Consider the following 21099-nt stretch of genomic DNA (forward strand, 5'->3'; position numbering starts at 1 on the left):
CGGTCTCTTCCAATTTTAACCAAACTAATTAGCAAGAGATGGCAAGAGATGCAGGTTCTGTTCCTACATCTGTCCCTACGTGATCCCACTCTTGTTACTCCCATCAGCCAGCCTGTGTTTTTGCCTATGAAATGCTGGTGTTAGATTAAATATCTAGGTTCTTTTCTGATGGTCTGTCTTTATAAGCAGAACGTTTACCAAGTTAAAAACACATCAAAATTTATCCATCACAGTTCCGATATTCCTAACTATTGGCAATAGCCAGAGAAACTGAGCTAAATTCTAGGAAGGTATTTCCTCATCAGGAACAATTTTCAAAGTCATCATTAATGGTACAAGAGGCTGATGAAATGCCAAAGCAACAGTATTATTCAGGCTTGATGCTACTATACAGCAACACACATATTCATAGGGAAAATGAACTTGGTTTGATGAATACAGCTATTTATCAACTTGAAAATTTAACAAGCTGTGTGGTTTTAGATGAATTACTTACCTTCTCTGTGTTTTTGCTTCCTCTATTACAAAACAGACACAGTAATAGTACTAACTTTCATAGGGTTGTGAAAACTATATTAGATAGCGCATTTAAAGCATTTAGCAGATGCCTTGAAAACATGCTCAATACTTGAAAAAATCTTTTTCTAGAAACCTTAAGTTATAAAGCCAAACCTATAAGTCAAGAATAAAAAGGAATTTAACATAATTATTTTATCTCTATCATCCACTAAGGGAAAGGACCAGGATATGTCTGTCACATCAGATGATTTGGGGATGAAGTAATTCTAAACAACATGGTAGAACTGTCTGGGAAAGTCCCACCTATTCTAGAAACAAAAACTTAACATTTGTTCTTTCACCATGTCAGTGAATACAATATATGATAAATTCCAACAGACCCCAATTCAACTAGCATTTACCAAGTGAATGAAACTGACAAGGCAGCAACTATGTAAATTATATTTTATTATTCAGAGTTTCGGAGAGATTAAAATAGGTAAGAATAAAATATGCAAGCATCTGCTTTTCATTTCAAAGGTCCACAAGAAACTGACATAAAAACAGGCAGTTACAAATGTGCAGAAGCCACAAGTTGAAGCAATCACCTATATATAAAACAGCTAGAAATTTACTAGCCATTTTAATATCCCCATGAAGAATCTGAGAAATGTTCTCTATTAAGAACATATGAAATCCACTCTTAAACAAAAAAAGTTTGTTCAAGTGTGCGTTGGTGGTACAGTGGTGAGCACAGCTGCCTTCCACAAAAAAGCCTGCTCATTAAAAGAGGACACCCCAAGAAGTGTCATGATACATGCAATTCACTTTCAAATTATTGTTCAGAGCAAAACAATAATTTAAAAAAATTAAATACAAGGTATGAGATATAAACAGATAAAGCAAATATGACAAAATAATTACTTGATGAACAAACTGTTAACAAGGTTGTTCATTATTATAAGGTCTAGAGGATTGTACAGGCCTGTTCTTTGTACTGTTTTAGCTTTTCTAGATGCTGAAAATTCTTAGGACAAAAAATTCAGAAAGGAAGTTGACATACCGTTCTAAGTTTAGAAGTATAACTGAAATCAGTCTCTTCCCTTAATATTAAATATATTTCAGTAATAATCATATTTTATTTGAGGTGTTTCAATGAACTATAAAACCAATCAACAGAGTTGAGATATACATAGAATTGTCTTTGAATATAATAGAAGTTCCTGAATATAATAGGAAGGGCTTCTAAAATTTGTTCCAGCGTGAGTTCTTTCCACTGGAATCCATTAAAGTATCTAAATCTTGCAGATTCAGTTACAGCTAGTAAGCTTAAAGTGAGGGAAGTTAGTTCTTGGCTTTTCCTTTTTTTACAGGAAGTTGACCTGTAGCTTCTAAATACTTATTGATGAGGTCTTCTTGTGTGGCCGGTGAACATGGCTGATATCTGCAGTACTCCATTGTGTATTCTCCCTTTCCCTAAGAAATTAAAACAACAACAAAAGAGATTTTGTTTGTTTGTTGTGGTACAACTACCAAGGAAAAGTCATGCAAAGACAAGATTTCACATTTTTGAGTGCTGTGTAGGGTGGTTTCTTAAAGAACACTAAAGTAAAGTTTAAACACCTGCTTACCTCTGTGCATGACCTAAGTTCAGTGGAATAACCAAACATATCATTTAGAGGGACCTGAAAACAAACACAGTAGATATTTTAGTATTGTTTATTGAAAAATATTTTAGAAAAGATTTGTAATTCCTTTAGACTTAGGTGTCTCTTGATTTAAAAGAATTAAAAGACAGAGAAATCTATTTTTGTTTTACTGCAAGTAAAAGCCTTATTTAAAAATAATTTCATTTGAGGGGTGCCTGGGTGGCTCAGTCAGTTAAGCATATAACTCTTGATTTTGGCTCAGGTCATGATCTCATGGTTTATGGGTCAGAGTCCCATGTAGGGCTCTGCACTGACAGCGTGGAGCCTGCTAGGGATTCTCTCTCTCCCTCTCTCCCTGCCCCTCCCCAGCTCAGGTGTACTCCCTCTCTTCCTCTTTCTCTCTCCCTCCCTGTCTCAAAATAAATAACACACACACACACACACACACACACACACACACACACACACACACACTCATCTGACAGTCACAACTAGAAACCAAATCTTTCTGTTTCACAGGGTGGACACTACTGACGGCCTTCCCTCCTCAGAACCTCCACACTCTGGCTGCAGCTCAAGCACTGAGAAGTGTTTCTCCCATAAAAATGTCAATACAGCTTCCCTCTGGACACCTCAATATGCTGATAGTAGTGTGTTCTAGGCGGCCTTATGTAATGTGATATATGCAGGCAATGGACTTCAATATGATCCCAGTAAATCAGGGAGAAAATGATAAAACAGCTATACAAATAAAGCTTATAATGAGAAAGACACATAACTATGTAAGAAAACGACATATTCATAAAGGCACACATAAATCTTATTTTTAGCTTAGCAACTTAAGAGTTGCTCTAATAGCAAATCATAAAAATTGCCACACATATCTAAGCTGCAAATACAACACTCAAGTAACCAGGATAATGTGTCAATTTGCTCTACACTGTCCCAAAACAAACTTTCATTTCCTTCTGTAGTTACTAAAAGCAAGATTGTCAGTGACCAATAGTACTTACCTCTGCATACAGCGTGAAATAGTCCTCAATCCCATCTTGTCCTGTGATTACCCCATGGCGCTTGTTAATTCCCGCAATCACTGGTCCCTGAAATTCATTTGGGGCTATGACTTCCACAGACATAATAGGTTCAAGAATACATAATGTTGCATTTGCCAAAGCTGGATTAAAAAAAATTTACAAATTAGTTTATTAATCTTTAGACAAATGGTAACTCTTTTCTACTAGATATACAAAAAGGAAATAGAGGGTGTCCTCCAAAGGTATACACATGAGTGACAAGGTTAAAATATTTGACCTGGACTTTTTTCTAGTAGCAGTAATAGTCCCTCTCCTAAACAGAAATTCCAATAAGATAATACATAATTATAGTACTAATATTTCTATTACTTTATTTTCATCCTTAAACATTACTAAGCTGCAGAGAATAATATAAAAGAGGTCTTCACGCAACATTCAATCAAGTCCTTTACCATCTAAACTATCCAGTTGAGGGTTACTTATTTTCTCCCTCTGAATACTTTCAGGAATAAAGACAACTAACTGTTAAGTCTTTGACCAGATAAACTGATTCTTTATGGTTGGTCCCTAGAAGATGATTATTTTTATCATCAAATAACTTTTATCACATATTTGGAGAAAATTATCAAGTCACACCTGAGATCTGTCTTTCCTTTTCTAAACAATTCCAACATGGTATTGAGAATCAGAAGACCAGGGTTCTAGTTTCTGCCCTGTCCCTAATAAGTTATATGCCCCTAATAAGTTATATGCCCCTCATAAGTTTCTGCCCTGCCCCTAATAAGAAACCAGGCCTCAAGTTTCTTCACCTGCAAAATAAAGACCCTGGATGCTAAGAGACACTGAAGCATTAAAATGTGTATGTCCAATGTGTGTGTCCAGGCTGCTTTTTTATCCCCTTTAATATGTAACCAGAATACTTCTTACTGTGACAAATGCTGACTGAGGTTTAACTGTAACAATGTGAAGAGAATAGAATAAAATTTCAAACATTCATATTTAAATTTAATGTTATGATAGTATGGAGTATTACTTCAGCCTTAGACTGGATGAATTATCTCTAAATAAAAACTGTAAGCAAAACACAGAAAAGATGTCAAAATATTTTAAGATAATCATAGTTTTCCCAGCATTAATTTGTTTATAATTAATTAGCAATCATTCTTGTATATTAATTAAAGCACTTCTCCTAAAGACACTCTTAGCTTAAGTGCAATAACTATAAGGAAGGCAATTTAATATACTTGGATCTCTTTGAAATATTTTCTAATTCAAATCAAAGCTCAGACCTATCTTTGACTAATTAGTCCTAATTAGTGAATTTTGTTCTAAAAAAGAGAAATAACTGAACTTTGCAGACTCCTAAGCTCCATCATCTAAGCCCCGGAGAACCCTATACAGACATCCAAAACAGCAGACTAACAATTCTATGCAGTAGAAACAGCTCTATTTCTCATGACGTCTTGGGTTCTCACAACAGCAGAGCTTCCTTGGCTCTAAATAAATGCAATTAATGCAGAAAAAGGCACCCAGGAAGATGTGTGCAGACAAGATTTAGTACACACTATCTAGTATTTTCCATAGGTGAGTAACATGAAAGAGCTAGATTGTGAAAGGGTCAGTTTTAAAGGGAAGGAAGGGCTAAGTACACAGTGCCCATACTTAGTTGTTGAGGATGTCCTGTCCAGTTCTCAGTTTCATATTCTCACATCCTGCTTTTCTCCTTTTACACCCTTCTTCCTCCCTCAATTCACCGGCTGACTCACTTCCAAAGAATCTTGTCCTTACTCACGCCTTCTTCTAACCCTCTGTGACAACACCCCAGAGATAATTCACCCTGCTAGATTTAATAGTCACATGGCAGCCAACTCCTAAAAGCATTTTTTTCTTCAAGCAGATCCACGTATGTGGTCTACGGCTTTTTACGATAACAAGTAAAGATACCAGTATCAGCGTGGGAACTTTTAAGTCTGAAGTGGTGGGCAGGGGGGATATTATTTTTATTTCAGCCCACCAGGAATAACACCAGGATATTATTTTTTATTTCAGCCCGCCAGGAATAACACTGATAACACCAGGCCAGATTCTGAAGAAGCCATATGAGGCGGTAGTCAAAGGCTAGGACTTTTGTCTGGGGTTTAACTCTCAGCTCCGCCACTATTATGTAACCTTGAGCCATTCAATTAACTGCTCTGAGTCCCAGGTTTTCTCAACTGTAAGGTCATTGTGAACATTAAGATATGCTCAGCATAATACATAGCACATAAGTGATCGATACATGTTATTGTGACCACTTGAGGCAAGAAGCTGGGGAATGGGTGGCATGTCACAGTACTAAGTCAAAGGTAACGTGAAGGAAAGAGTGATTAGCATTCACTGCCCAAGTCTGCATGTTCAAGTGTTTTCAAATACATTCTTATATTTAATTTTACATTCTTTCGTTTAATACTGTGGAATTACTATCTCCAAGCAGCCTGGGGGAAGTTCCAATGACTTGCACATCTCCACACAGTAAATGTGGAGCAGAGCTGGGATTTAAACTCAAAGCCCATCACATAATGGGGCAGGAGATCAAAGAAAGGGGACTGTCAAGTTAAATGAGCTAACCCTTATTTCCAGGCTTTTCTCTTGTAGATTGCCACAAGTGTGATGTTTCTGGGGAGACCAAGCATAGTTCTTTTTGTAAAACCTGGCCACAGAAAATGATGGCAATGGTCACACCTGTGGCCAAGCAGAACCTCCAATTTTATATTTCAGTTTTAGTTACGTCACTGATTAATCTCCGGGACGAAGTTTAAACTGTGACTCAACACAGTTCCAATTTTCATTTTTTTTAATGAAAAAATACCTGAGAATTTGAATTATTTTTCTTCCAATTTTGATAACAGAGAATAGCTCATAAGCCTCAGCTACCCTGATACGGGGTTCATTTATTAACGTTTTTACCCCCAAACTCTCATATGGCATTCAACAGAGGAATGTGAATGAAAAGTTGATTTTCTTACTGAACTAAGAACTTCCTTTTACCCTCATACACTTTTGTCTTTTAGTCATGGGTGATTAAGTAACAGATGGGGAAACAGCAAAGTAATTAATTTTCATGCCAGTATCCTGCTTATTTACACATTTACCTGGCAAAAAACAAAATTCCCAATTACCATCTAGTGCACACCCACCAGGCAGTTAATCACACTTAAATAATTAAAAAAGCAAATGGCACATATTCAACTGTTTAGTTAATATTCACATACAGACTGTTTTCATGGATATGTATGTGTATATAATGGGCATATATATCTACATTTAATTATATTTCATACAGGAGCAATTAAAAAAGATGATAAGGCTAGTTGTTAACTGACAACCATACCAATTATCTGGCTTTGGGTAAATTCTATCTTCAGGAAAGCTACCAATTTCCAGTCAAGAACCAGCATAGAACAATTGGTGATTTCTAACTTAACTGTAGTTGTAGAATGTATCACAATATATATGTATATCAAATCATCATGTGTACACTTAAAATATCTTACAATTTTGTCAGTTATACTGCAACAAAGCTGAAAAAAGTACATAAAGTGATTATAATTAATTTGTCTATCTTAATATATATTAAAGTGATAAACATCCTAGAGGGGAAGAGATAGGTGTTTTAATGTGAATCATGCCTAACAAAATCTTATTTTCTTTGTGACTTAATTTCCCATTTTCCTATCAACACAATCTTTACATTATGACAAGATTTCCAAACCACAGATTTTGACTGCATTTTTAAATAAAGAAAATGAAGGATTTTCTCTCCTATTCACAAGTGAAAAACTAAAACACAAATTATGAATGGCTTCCACTGGTTTAAGTAATATAAGGAATTAGAGCCTGGTCAAGAAATGAGCGACCTTCTCCAACCACTGCCCCACACCTGATCATAGATGCAAATGGAAGAACAACATGAAATCGAAGTCCAAAATTCATACAGAATCAATAAAACTGTGATTTATAGAATGCTTAAAAAATGTGCTATGATTTATCTGATTTTCCACTGTCCATTTTGATACTCTTTGATAAAAATATTTCTGAGATGTTTTGTGAATCATAATATAATTGCCCTGTGTTAAGACACTTATGGACATTATTAATAATGACTACAGAAGAGATGACAAAGAGAATAAACTTTCTGGGTTCAATATACAAGTTTCAAGTTCCTTTGTTGAATAACCCCGATGTGAAATTGCTGTGTTACTTGCTTTTCTCTTTTAAAAGCAATGGGTCAGGGGCGCGTGGGTGGCTCAGTCAGTTGAGTGTCTGACTTCGGCTTAGGTCATGATCTCATGGTTTGTGAGCTCGAGCCCCGTGTCAGGCTCTATGCTGAGTGCTCAGAGCCTGGAGCCTGCTTCCAATTCTGAATCTCCCTCTCTCTCTACCCCTTACCCACTTGCACTCTCTCTCTCAACAATAAACAAACATGAAAAAAAAAAAAGCAATGGATCAGATATATTTGCCATTGTTTAGGTTTCTGGTTCATCAGGGTTTTAATACACCTTTATTCTGTGCGAGAAAGGGTCACAATGTTAGCAGTTTTGCACAAGGTCTGCACTGTAAATAAAGTTTACCGAGTTCTTTCAAAATACTTTGCCATCCTCCTCAAAATACCTAAAAGCCTACAATATCATACATAAGAAAATTACTTATAAATTATGGAATTCCTGACATCTAAATAAGTCACTAAAAATAGCATGACTGTAATGTTTCTATAAAATATTTCTTAGAATTCCGATCATTTCTATTTTCCCTATTAAAAACAGAACTTACAGATTATCTATAAATTTTAAGCAGACAAAAATTACTAGATAATTTATGAGAACAAGGTAGGCTTTTAATTTTGTAAGAAAGAGAACACAGCAACCTGTCCTCACTTCGATTCTATAAATATATGTCCAGAACCTGCCATGTTCCCTGGTGGGTTGCCTAGTGCTCTGGGGGGACAAGACTGAAACCGAAGGCAGGGCTGCCCTCTGAGGCTCTGAAGGTCTATCAGGGAAAACAGACACAGTGTTGGAACAAGTGCCAGGACTCAGAATACCTTGTTTGAGAGCACCTTCTCCTGCGCGGATGAAAGAGATTTCATTGGAATCAACCATGTGATGTGCCCCATCTTGCAGAACAAACCGGAGCCCAGAGAGCTTGTGCCCAGAAAGGGGGCCTTTCTCACAGGCATCCAAAAACCCCTGTTAATGAATGAACACAACCTCTGGAGTGAATGGATTTCACTTGCAGATGAATTACCAAGAATACCCAAACATTTTACTGTTTAGAAGTTAAGCATTTTTATGAATACTACATTTAATCCCTCAAGAAAAAAAGAAAAGTTTTAAAAAGTTCAACACCTTAACTATTTAAGTTTTATCACTGTGGCATCTAGATGAACAATACCTTGGAAAAGCATATCATTTAAAGGTGTGAGCTGTTTTAAAAATGATGCTGAGAGTGCTAACCCTTACCATCTTCAGGAATTGCATACCTGTCATAACCCATTATACAGACAGTCTACTCTTAATCTTAAAAGGAGGAAACAGAGGAAAGGCAAGTAAGAGTACCTCCATCAAAATTGGCATTGGCTCAACAGCTATGACCTGAGCTCCGACCATACACCCATCCCTGTTGCGCCTCATTGGCAGATCATACATTATAGCTTTAGCATTATATACGTCAGTAAGAACCAGAATTCAAAAGTAATTTTATTTTTCCTAATGCAGTTCTTTTTTTAAAATAAACAGCCTCACTGAGGTATGACTGATAAATAATAAACTAAACATATTTTAAAGGTATAATTTGATAAGCTTGCAATTCTTTTTCAGTCATTTCACTTAAATATTTGTAGAGCTCCCCCAATTCAAGTTAGTTTTTCTTGGCAATCACATGGCTGCACATGCAATACAAGGTATTTATGACACTGCAAGACCGTACACTCTGTATGTTGAAAAAAATATATGCTCTCCTTCACCTACATTTATCTTGGAGAATAGAAGACAACTTAAAAGTATGAGAATGACAAAATATTGTCTTGAAATTAAGTATAATGAATGAAATACACTGATCCCCCCAAAAAATGCTTCCTCCACTAAAGCCAAAATTAAAATCTATTAGTAAATATTTCTAAGTTAAAAGGGTAAATGAAAACCTAAAAATCTCAATCTATGAGAACAGACAGTTGCTGAAGGTTTACAACAGTCTTAAAGCCTGTGACCTGATAAGCCAACAAAGCACTAACCCCTTGTATGTGCAAAGCACTTGGCAATTTACAAAGAGATGTCATAGAGTATTATCTGGTCCTCAAGTTTGTGAGGGATTGAGGTTTAAGTATTTTATTTACTCTCAGTTGAAGAAACTGCCTCTGAACACCATGATTTACCAAAGATGACATTAATAAGTAGCAGAGATGACAGGAGAACCGAGATGTTGGGAATCTTAATTATTGATTACAATTAATGAGGTAGGTTCAATTTATCAAAAGAAATATAATAACTATGATTAAGAAACAATGACTTCCCCCACATTGTCATAGCATATATTTATAGCTCTTGAACTTAATGAATTGAAGATTCTAAATCAGATAGAAAGCTTAACAATCAGATAAAGAAGCAGGACTGTAACTAAAATGAACTATGGGAGACAATGTGATAGAAATATGATTTGAGGGGTGCCTGGCTGGCTCAGTCGGAATAGAATGCAACTCTTGATCTCGGGGTTGTGAGTTCAAGCCCCACGCTGGGTGCAGAGATTACATAAATAAAACTGTTAAAAAATACATGATTTCATACCTTTATTAATAAGCTTGTTGAAAAAAATGTAAGAAAGTTATTTTTGTTTTTACCTTTTCTACTGCAGGCACAAACTGCTTTGGAATGTTTGCCCCGAATGTTTCATCTGAAAATTCCAACTTAGTGTAGTTCTCTGGGTCCAGAGGCTCCAGTACACCTATCACTTTTCCAAACTGGCCTGCACCACCAGATTGTTTTTTATGTGTAAATTCAAACCTGAAAGTGATTTGGGAGGAAAAAAAATTTAAGACAGCATTATGTAATTACCAAAACGAAATAACTCCTACTGGTTTAAATGAAAAACCGCATTTCACCATTTTTACTTCTTCTTCTTCTTTTTTTTTTTTTTACGTTTTTATTTATTTTTGAGACCGAGAGAGACAGAGCATGAACAGGGGAGGGGCAGAGAGAGAGGGAGACACAGAATCAGAAGCAGGCTCCAGGCTCTGAGCCATCAGCCCAGAGCCCGACGCGGGGCTCGAACTCACGGACCGTGAGATCATGACCTGAGCTGAAGTCGGACGCTTAACTGACTGAGCCACCCAGGCGCCCCTTTACTTCTTCCTTTGAACATAATGACCTTGCCATAAAACTTCATTACAAAATTTATTTAAAAAGTCATTCTTTCCTGGGGTGCCTGGGCGGCTCAGTCGGTTGGGTGTCCGACTTCACCTCAGGTCATGATCTCACGGTTTATGAGTTTGAGCCCCTCGTTGGGCTCTGTGCTGACAGCTCGGAGCCTGAAGCCTGCTTTGGATTCTGTGTCTCACTTTCTCTCTGCCCTTCCTCCACTCACACTGTGTCTCTCTGTCTCTCTCAAAAATAAAATAAATTGGAAGAAAAGTTCTCTCTTTCCTGTTTTTACTTGGAATAAGTATGGTGGCATACAACACCAAAGTAATTCATGGGTTTAATTATGCCAATTCTTTACTTCATAAGTAGGAAAGTAAAAGTATTAAAAGTCCATCTAAGGTTCTTGTTCTTGTAACCTACATTCCAAAGAACTCACCCTCTTCTTTTGGAATGCCTCCCTTCCCTGGGACACAGTGTTTTCTTCTTAAATCTCCACAACTGAAAACAGTCACTTGAAAATAGGAGCTCTGCAGTTAATTTAATCAGATGGTTTCTATTTGTGTTTACTACTTGGAAGTTATGGAGTGATAGAACACCAGAGAAGAGAGTTGCAGATGGATAAACACCCAAAAAGAATAATGGCAAAATAATGACCAACATTAAGTCATTTAAAGAGACACATATATAGACAGCTCAGTGTTTACTTCAAACCACTAATGATGACGTAAAAAGAATATGCACTTTATATGCATATTAAACATTTGTAAACATAGACTATTTCACTGAAAAAAAAAATGTCATGAGTATCTACTGTCTGCAGGGCATTTCTTCCTTTAAAATGAAACCTTCCTAGGGGCGCCTGGGTGGCTCAGTCGGTTGGGCAGTCGACTTCGGCTCAGGTCATGATCTCACGGTTCATGGGTTTGAGCCCCCCATCAGGCTCTGTGCTGGTGGCTGGGAGCCTGGAGCCTGCTTCGGATTCTCGTGTGTGTCTCTCTCTCTGCCCCTCCCCTGCTCGCTCTCTCTCAAAAAAAATGAATAGACATTAAAAAAAAATTTTTTTTTAATGAAACCTTCCTCAAGACCCTAAGATGAAGGAGGCCAGCCGCTATCAAAATTATCTCAGATAACTGCAGGTAAATGGACATTAATGAGTGTATTACATACAGATCTGTGAGTGGTTTGGAAGAAGTAAATGTTAATTTTGGTAGGAGATGCCAGCTTGGAATACGCAGATTTCATTAAAAGCCTAAGTGTGAATGTGCCTGATAAACTGCGTTTATATAATATTCCAGCTGCCAAGACTTTCAGGATGGGCTGTGAAAAACAAAATGCTGAAAGGTTAATTTTCCTGGGAGGGGAAAAACCATTTTTCAGAACTAAGAGAACAGAAGCAGAAGAGAAACAGCTGCCAAAGCACCACAGAATTACTGAAGGGATTCCAAAACCATGGTCCACTGACAAATTCTTGGGTATGCACAAGTTCTCTCAGACATTTAAAATTTTGTTTTCAACTTGACATAATAATATAACATCTGTACAAATATATTCTCGACCTGTGCTATCTATAGGTTAATCACTAACCAGGGATGCTTACATTTAAATTAAAAATTTTTAAAAATTAAAAATCCAGTTCCTCAGTTGTACTAGTCACATTTTAAGTGGTCAACAGTCAAAGGTGGGAAGTGGCTACTGTCCAGGGCAGCACAGGCAGAACATTTCCATCACTGCATGAAGTTCTATTGGACGGCACTGCTCTGAAGGACCAGTTCACAAACAAGTAATCTATGCAGTTGCAGGGACCGTGTCTGAATCGTAACTAAGCAGATGCCAAATAATGGAACATGTAGGTACCAGGCTGTGCTAAGCAGTTTTTATGGACTGTTTTATTGACTCTTCACCACAAACTATGACGTGTGTACAATTTCTATCACCATTTTACAGATGAAAAGCCTGTGGTCAGAGAAGCTAAACAACTTGCCCAACATGATACGGCTATTAAGCAGCAGAGCCAGGATTTGCACCAAAACCAATACTCTTAATCAAACATTTTCCTAGAAGGCTAACAAGAATATAAACTTATGTAACCTGCAAATGATGCATTCACTTCAAAAGGTATTAGAGGCTGGTACACTAAGACAGACTTTATAATAGCTCAAAAAAGAAGTGAGAGAACTAAGACATCACTTGGTAGGCAGCTAATAGGCCTGCTGAAGGTAAAAGAACCCATACCTGCCATCAGACCACTGGCATGCTGTGAAAGGCAATTTAGTTTTGGCAAAACATCATCTCTCACGATAAAATTAATGTTAGTTAGAACTGTGTTGGTTTTATCTCTATTTTGTAGATTTATTTTGATTTTATTGTTGTACTAAGGTTGCAAGCCATAGACATTTTTACTTAGTTTTATGTTCATGTAGTTATATAAAATTATAATAATTTACCTGATCCCGGAGGGCCACAATGATTGTTACTTTAAAGGTAGCCCATACATTATTCAAATCTGAGGATAACAGACTTTTGACTAACCATTCATAAAGCTTTAGTAAATAAGATTTGAAGGACTCAAATATAGGAATGAGAGTCTCTTAATGCAGTTTATTTAACATCCAGGTAAATAAATGTTTTATTTAAATGATTTTAGTAATGTTAAAACATTTTAAAGTGATAATTTAAAGTTAAGTTTTAAAGTGATAATTATACTTACAAAAGAACATAAATTAGCATGTGTGCTGTTAGTAAATGTCTAATATGTTACAACCTACATAATTAGCTTTGACCTGCAAAGATAGTAACCATACTCATGAAGCTTCAAATGGTGACTTTATCTAGGAAACTCACATATTGTATTTCTCACAACTCTAACAGGTAATAGCCAGGAGATGTTAACTAGCAATTGTGAAACTAAAAATGTTATCAGCAACAAGCTCTTTCAGTATCATCAGAATGTACTCAGCCTTTCTTTCCTGGACATTATCATAGAAACACATGATTCAAACAATTCACACACACACACACCCCACCCCCACACACATAATGAAAACCTAAGATGTTGACTGATAGATGAATGACTCACCTCCTCACCCGCAAAAAGGAAAACAACCTTCAATTTTTTTGAGAAAAAGCCTTAAGAGGAGAAACTAACCCTTCATCCCCTACTTACTTGACAGCTATTGGCTAATATAACTAGAAAAGACAGAAATGCCTCACTCCTTACGTTTTTAAAAATATATACTTACTCCAAATAAGGACTTTATTAGTAAATTAAAGAGGGTATTTGAGGAAGACATTACAAATACATTTTTAAACTTATTTTTAAAAGTGCCACAACACATATGATTACCCAAAGAATCTTCAAAAATCTATTTTGAGGAAAAAAGCAAAGAATCTTTATTTCCAAGCCAACAAGCTAAAGTGAAGGTTTGGCCATACAGATAAAAAGGAACCTTAACTTCTTGATCTAGAGCAAATCCAAACAACAGCCAGGCCCTTGAAAACTAAAACAAGAAGGTAATTAAGAAAACTGGAGAATGAAAATGCACTGTCTACTGAAAGTTTGTGCTTGCTTAAGCAGCTTTAAAAACTCTTGCCTTTGTTAGAAATTACTTCAGTGCAGTGCTTTAAGTATGTTTTAATTCTTAAAAAAAAATTTTTTTTTTTTGAGAGACCAAGCAAGCGAACAGGGGAGGGGCAGAGAGGGAGAGACAGAATCCAAAGCAGGCTCTGCACTGTTAGCACAGAGCCCTATGAGGGCTCAAACTCACAAATGGTGAGGTGAGATCATGACCTGACCAGAAACCAGGAGTCTGACTTAACCGACTGAGCCACCCAGGCGCCCCTATGCTTTAATTCTTAAAGTAAAATTTTCAAAGTGATTAATAAAGTAAGAAGCATGGTTTATAGCAAAACCTCATTTTTCTAAGGTTAGTAAGGGAGAGAGGGGTGCGGGTGTATTTTTTACTTCTCCTGATCCCCATTAATACTATGGTTTGCAGTTTCTCATACCCTGATTGGGCAGCATTGGTGCAAACCCCACAGAAAGGGGGGATTAAACAGAGCCGGCTCTTGGGACTCTCAGAATGGGAAGAAGAAAGTAGTAATGAACTCACTACCTAGAGCTCCTTTGCACTTTGTCCCTTTGCACACAAGGAAGGTGTGCTCCAGGCTGTGAAGCAACCATACTTCTTCCATGGAGAGGAAAACGGAATCCCCAGAGGCGCTCCATAAAGGAAAAGGATAGAAAAGCCCTCCTGGAACTTCAGTAAAGGTCAATGAAAGGAAGACGTCCCTGCCAACCTAACCCACCTCCCCACACCTCCACCCCCTCCAGCCGGAAAGGAGGCCAGGACCCTCGCCCTGGCCGGAACCAGCGAGTAAACGTGGGCAGCAAAAGGGCGGTGCCGCAGGAGCCAGCGCCCCGCGGCAGCTTCCCGAATCGGAAGGAGGGAAGGAGGAAAGGGGGGGGCTTGGGGGGGGGGGCGGTAGGAGCTGGCGAGCCTGCCCACACCCAGCCCGAACCAGGCGTGCCGACTCTTCCACCTCAGCTACCCGGCAGGAGCCTGGACCAGCGAAGCCCCGGTTCTGTGCACCGGTTGGGTCCCGTCCCTTAAGCTAGAGCCTCAGAGCCTCGGTGCATTCACCCACCCGCCGCTCACCAAGAATGGAAATCCCCCCGACCCACTTCCCGGCCTCCAGGGCGGCCTCGGTGGCGGAGAATTGCATCAACTACCAGCAGGGGACCCCCCACAAGGTGTTTATGGTGCAGACTATCAAACAAGCCAGCATGGAGGTGAGTCCAGCAGACGGCAGCGGGCGGGGGCCCGCACCTACTCGCTTTCCCTCCACTCCGGAGGGTCTCAGCCTCTTTCTTCGTGCGACTTCCCTTCCACTTCACCCTTGCCCGTTTGGGGACTAGGCAAGTCTAGGGAAGTTAACAGTTCTGGAGATAGTTGCCACTCCAGGGCAGTGAGGGCGGTTTGTTTTTTTCTTGGCAAGGCAGAGGCCGTTTTTTAATAGGCACTATTACAAAGAAATGGGAAAATGTTCTAAATGTGGGGCGGCATTTTACCCTTTACAGAGTGAAACCTGTAGGAATCATTCAAAAGAACCTTAAAACTGCTACTGTCTTTCTCATCTACTACGCTAATCTGAACAAAAACTCGTCTTCCAAACGATTCTTCTTTGCCTAAAATTTAAGAACAATCCTTACCAGACCCTTTGACCGAAATGAAGGGGAAGCAAAAGCAAGAGAAACCGACAACCTAAGTCAGAGAAAAGCATTCTGGGCTGAAGCGTTTCTTTAATTACCCAAACACCACTGCCACTGACTGCTGTAAAAGATGTGCTCCCTCTGGCAAAGGGTTACATTAAATGCTTACGGCCAAAGTTACCACTAACCAGCCTTGTTTCCATTTTACTAAAAGCTTAGTTATCTGATGTAAAATACAACTAATAGGCTATAAGAGCTGACAGGGAGTAGATGTTACTTCAAAACTGCACCAGATAATGAGGTATAAACTCTTAATTGTATCTTTGATTCAAAAGTGAAATACCTAAACATTTGTCTTACTTGCTAAAGTTTCATTTTGTAGGTCCACTAATGTGTAAGTAAAAATAATACTTAACATCTCTAGCCACTTTGCAGTAATCTGCCCCAAAATGGAATTCACCTTCATTGAACACGATTTGGAAGGTACACAGGGCTTTCTGAAAACCTTTTCTTTGGTATATCCTGTTTTTCGTCTTAGAATCAAAAGATGTTTCACAATTTCTTTTGTAGAGAATTTAGGATCACAGATCCAGAGGCTGAAGTCCTCTGATGATTAAAAGTGAATTATAACCTGTATGTATGTATGTATATATATATATATATATATATATATATATATATATATATATGTTTTTAATCCCCTCTCTGTTCTCATCCAAAATAAACCTGATAGAGGACTTCCTGAATCTGAAGTTCTATACATGGTGACATGCCTTTTTCAAGGTCTAAGGCTTTGATCATTTACCCCCGCCAGTCAGCCCTCTGCCCCCAACCAAATGAGAGTGTATTCTTCCAACAATACAAAGAACTGAGTTACTGTTGTAATAACTCATCACGTTTTCTTAATAGGATATTCCAGGAAGAGGACATAAGTATTGCCTTAAATTTTCTGTGGAAGAAATTATCCAAAAAGTAAGTGAAATGTCCTTTATTATTAAATAAAATTTGATTCTAGAAATATTTTAGATCACCTTTGCTGATAAAATCGTATTAAGTTGTTGTGAAATCCCTGCCTTGAAAAAAATAATGACTATGCATAGGTCAGATTTTATGCTTTTTAAAATATATTGAGATACATGAGGTAATTCTATTGAGCTAGTTAGCAAAGACTCTACACATTTCAGTTCAAATAAATTCCCTTAAAAAAATGTTATATACTCATAGGACAGTCTGAACTTATGCCTAATATGAACAAGTGAAGTAATTTGCTCTCCAGTCATTATCACTTTCTTATATGTCTGCCTTTCTCATTCTGTTTTGGATTTAGTTGAAAGATATTTATGAGCAATAAAATGACCAAATGATACCACCATGTCAGGTAAGAATCTTTCAGTAATGGGGCAAGGAAATTTTAAAAAAATACATTCCTGCCAAATAACCAGTGAGACAAACTTAAAAGAAAGGAACTGCAATTTGTAACACGACCATCTTGAAATTTTATAAAAAGCTTGCCCTTTTATTGAGCATAATTCAGAAGAGATACAGGCTAACATGAGATTTATTAAAAGACATCTAAGCTGCTAGACAGCCATCTTTCAAAGCAGAACCAATGCTACATTTTCTAACTTTATATGTAGATAAGATTACTATATCTGGGTTTGAGAACATTTCTGTTATTTCAGAAGCAGAGAGTGGAGTAACAGAAAGACTTAAAAAGTAACCAAAGGCTAGAGGTAGTATATAAAATCAGACTAAAATCTAGCCTTCCAAGTGGACACCCCATTAATACTGAAATAGTTAAAGTTTTAAGAACTTATGAGATTATGAAACCCTGTAAGTTACAAAATAAGTTATCTATTTTAGATATCTTTAAGAAAACTGTAGGCCACACCCAATTAGATACCTCTGTAATAGACACTCTGAAGTTTCAAACACCATTAGAAGGCCAACACTTTTAATGTTGTACCTCAAGAATGACAGCTAGTGATGGATGGCCTTCTACATGTAAAGATATTTTGCAAAATGTTTCAAACAGCAAGTTACACTGAACTGTACAGCTGAAGTACTTTACCCTCTAACGGGACAAGATACTGCACCAGAAGTCAACTTCACTTTTGAAGGAGAAATTGGAAAGAACCCAGATAAAGAAGATAACACATTTTATCAAAGACTCAAGTCTATGAAGGAACCACTTGAAGCACAAAATATTCCAGGTATATAAATATGGCATGGAAAATTTCCTTTCAACTTTAAGATCAGTATTAATTATCCTCAAAACTGTTAGATGTTAACATTATGTTGGAAATAGACTGGCCTTTGCAAAAATATTCATTACCAATCTAATTCAACAAAAAAGGGCCTTGCAACTTTGTAGATCCAGGGCTTAAATTATATTCTGTACACATTTGAAGGAAACAAAGACATGACTTAGATTTAGATTTTCTTAAAGGTTAATACTGCATATATAAAGTAATTCCATTTATCATATAAATGTTTCCCTCCCCAGACAGTTTTGGAAATGTATCTCCAGAAATGAAGCCAGTTCGACATTTAGCCTGGGTTGCCTGTGGTTATATAATATGGCAGAATTCTACTGAAAACACATGGTATAAAATGGTAAAAATACAAACTGTCAAGCAAGTGGTAAGTGATTTGTATAACATATACTATTAACAAAGTTCATTTTACAGAAAGTGTGATGATTTATAATTGGATAAACAGTGTTCCTTTAGTCATTTTATATTAAAAATAGTGAGCCTGTTATTTTGAAGGAGTGAGACTTACAACCAAGGCTAAAAACAGTGAAGCTGCAGTTTCCAAGAGAGTGAAATATTGAGTTATAGGCAGTACAGCATTCAGTTCTTGTGCTCAGCTTAAAATATTATATCTTTGGCAATCTAAATTTTGTGTTCAAATTTCTATAGGTATGCAATACTGAAACTACCTCTGTTTTCCTCCTCTATTGAAACAGTGGTGCCAGTGTTACTCAGAGACATGCTGGCATTTTTTTGCCCCAGGGATCAGCCGGAACAAAAATATTACCATCTTAATCTTTGTGAGGCTTGCTGTATATAAGTTTCTCTTATAACCCCTTTAGCCATAATCTACAACCTCCGTTTCTTGTTGATAGCCTGGTGTTCCAAGTCTGATAGGACTATTGAGAACTGCCTCTTTCAAGACTTTAAGGAGATAAAGTCAGCTTTACATTTTAGCCTTATTAAGAGGTTAAAAAGTCAACTGTTGGTATGTAAAAGATACAAAGAAAAACAGTACAAAGAAACCACAACAAACAGTCTGAGCTCTGTCAGTGAAAAGGACTTTCCACATGACTTGTTTTGGCTTGCTGGTAACAAACTGCAAGGCAACTGGAGCACCTTTGCTCCACAGGCTTTTGTAACCACATGATACCTACGGGCACTGGGGGGCAGAACACCCTATCACAGTTGTCACAACATGATGCCAAATCCCTAACAAATCTACAACATTTTCAGAAACAGCCTTTTTCTAATGCACTTCTGTAGATATCAACTTTGGTTACAACATTCCTGTAGGGGTACTGAGGCCTCAAATAATTGAGTAACAGGTCCAGGTTACAGAAATTATACAGTCATAATCATGGTTTTCAAGGCATGTTTTTGTAGCAAAATATACACAAGACAGTACTAGTAGTTTTATGAAAGAAAACTCCTGTAACCGTTCATCCAAGTTTTAAAGCATTAACTAAAATTTCAGCAGAAAGGTTTATTGCACATTTATATCCCTGTTAACCAAAGGAGCCACAGCAGCTCGTGCTGTCCCTCGGAGGCTAGGGTTTGTTTCAATACATTGATGATAAGCCAAGAACCTTGTACAGCAAATCTCTGGTGAATGTAGTTTAAAGTCTGTGGATGCAGTATTTCTGTGTATATGGTGTACATGGTATAAATACTTTGTGTGTCCAAAGCAATAAGCAGCACAAAGCTTTAATTATAAAACCAGATAACTACATTCATTAAGTTTCACTATTCTCAATTTTTAAAAAGAAAATTTCTATTATAAAATTGGTTTCCTTTAATGTAAACACTCATTCCAGTAGTTTATCCCTTAAATAATGCTTTTCTGCATAATGGAAACATTAAGGAATCTTAAATGACACTCTTTAATCATAATACTCTAAAGCAGCTACCGCAGCCCAGAACCTAAAAAGGGTACACGAAATTCATTTATTTATTCTGTGAGAGAGTGTGTGTGAGTGAGGGAGGAGCAGAGAGATAGGGAGCAAAAGAATCCCAAGCAGGCTTCACACTGCCAGGGCGGAGCCCGACACGGGGCTTGAACTCACGAACCATGAGATCATGAACCGAACCACCAGGCGTCGTCTGCTGAAAAGACTGAGCCACCCAGGCACCCCAAGGGTACACAACTTTTAGAGTACCAGGTGGAAAATCATGATTTTAAAATGTAGGTTGAAATAAAACTTACTTTATAAGAACACAGTTTATCTGATCAGGCTAAGTAAATTATAACATTCAATTTTTTAATTTTTACTTATTAAATGCAAGTATTATAATCATCTAGTAATGAAAGCTCAATTTTAAAATGAACATATCATTTCTGCCAAAGATATGAAGTTTCAAACACCAGGTTTTTATTTTTTATGATAGCAAAGAAATGATGACTTCATTGAATTCGACTACACCATTCTACTTCATGACATTGCATCTCAGGTAAAGTACCTATTACCTTTATCTGTTGGGACTTTGAAAACGGAGACTTGTAGCCACAGCGTATGCCTAAGTCATAATTCTGACTCTAAGTAAGAATTCATGTAAATTAAAATAGATACCAGGCTGAAGTATATTATACTGGTAGCCATTTAACTTCTTTTATGCTGTTCTTTGTAAAGACTATTTTGTCCTATAAACCCAACACTGTTTTCTTAAATGTTTTCTGAATTTTATCACAGCGTTAGTTTCCTTTACTTGCAGGAGATTATTCCTTGGCAAATGCAAGTTCTCTGGCATCCACAATACGGTACTAAAGTAAAGCATAACAGCCGTCTGCCAAAGGAAGCACAACTGGAATAAATGAAGATCCTAACGCTGGATGAAGTGTCAACATGCTTATAAATGCTGTGTATTCCAGATCTTCATGGATCCCTAGCTTATGGGGCCAAATTGCAAAGTGTCACTCTGTATAAATGTCTTCATTACAGTATAGAACTATACAGATTCTGTAACGGTGTCATGATGTAAAAGTGTCCCAATACTAATAGTGGTATGTATATCCCATAATAAAAAGCTTCAGTCCCAGTCTCCTAGTACGTTTGTGTTGCATAC

General features: G+C 37.3%; 2 protein-coding genes across 2 annotated transcripts in view; one reads left to right on the forward strand and one right to left on the reverse strand.

The window, feature by feature from the left end:
• Positions 1-946: 946 nt before the first annotated feature.
• Positions 947-21099, reverse strand: part of GFM1 (G elongation factor mitochondrial 1) — a 45662-nt gene continuing 25509 nt past the window's right edge. The window contains exons 14-18 of the mRNA XM_049629637.1: positions 10053-10215; positions 8262-8406; positions 3161-3321; positions 2130-2183; positions 947-1974 (exon numbers count right to left, since the gene is read on the reverse strand). Coding sequence (XP_049485594.1) covers positions 1843-1974; positions 2130-2183; positions 3161-3321; positions 8262-8406; positions 10053-10215 — 655 coding nt within the window. The 3' untranslated portion in view covers positions 947-1842. The remainder of the gene's footprint in view (positions 1975-2129; positions 2184-3160; positions 3322-8261; positions 8407-10052; positions 10216-21099) is intronic.
• On the forward strand, positions 15056-21072 carry LXN (latexin). Its single transcript, XM_049629644.1, has 6 exons — positions 15056-15361; positions 16691-16753; positions 17817-17994; positions 18288-18424; positions 20425-20487; positions 20749-21072. The coding sequence occupies exons 1-6, from the start codon at positions 15233-15235 to the stop codon at positions 20845-20847; spliced, it is 669 nt and encodes a 222-aa protein (XP_049485601.1). The 5' UTR covers positions 15056-15232; the 3' UTR covers positions 20848-21072.

This window comes from Panthera uncia, chromosome C2, assembly GCF_023721935.1.
Source record: "Panthera uncia isolate 11264 chromosome C2, Puncia_PCG_1.0, whole genome shotgun sequence".
NCBI classification, from domain to species: Eukaryota; Metazoa; Chordata; class Mammalia; order Carnivora; family Felidae; genus Panthera; species Panthera uncia.

What these genes read in the sequence shown, in the direction of transcription:
- LXN (XM_049629644.1), top strand. Translation starts at nt 15,233, where the DNA reads ATGGAAATCCCCCCGACCCACTTCCCGGCCTCCAGGGCGGCCTCGGTG. An exon ending in TGAAGCACAAAATATTCCAG is followed by an intron (nt 17,995 to 18,287) that starts GTATATAAATAT and finishes TTCCCTCCCCAG; the next exon opens with ACAGTTTTGGAAATGTATCT. An exon ending in TACAAACTGTCAAGCAAGTG is followed by an intron (nt 18,425 to 20,424) that starts GTAAGTGATTTG and finishes TTTTTATGATAG; the next exon opens with CAAAGAAATGATGACTTCAT.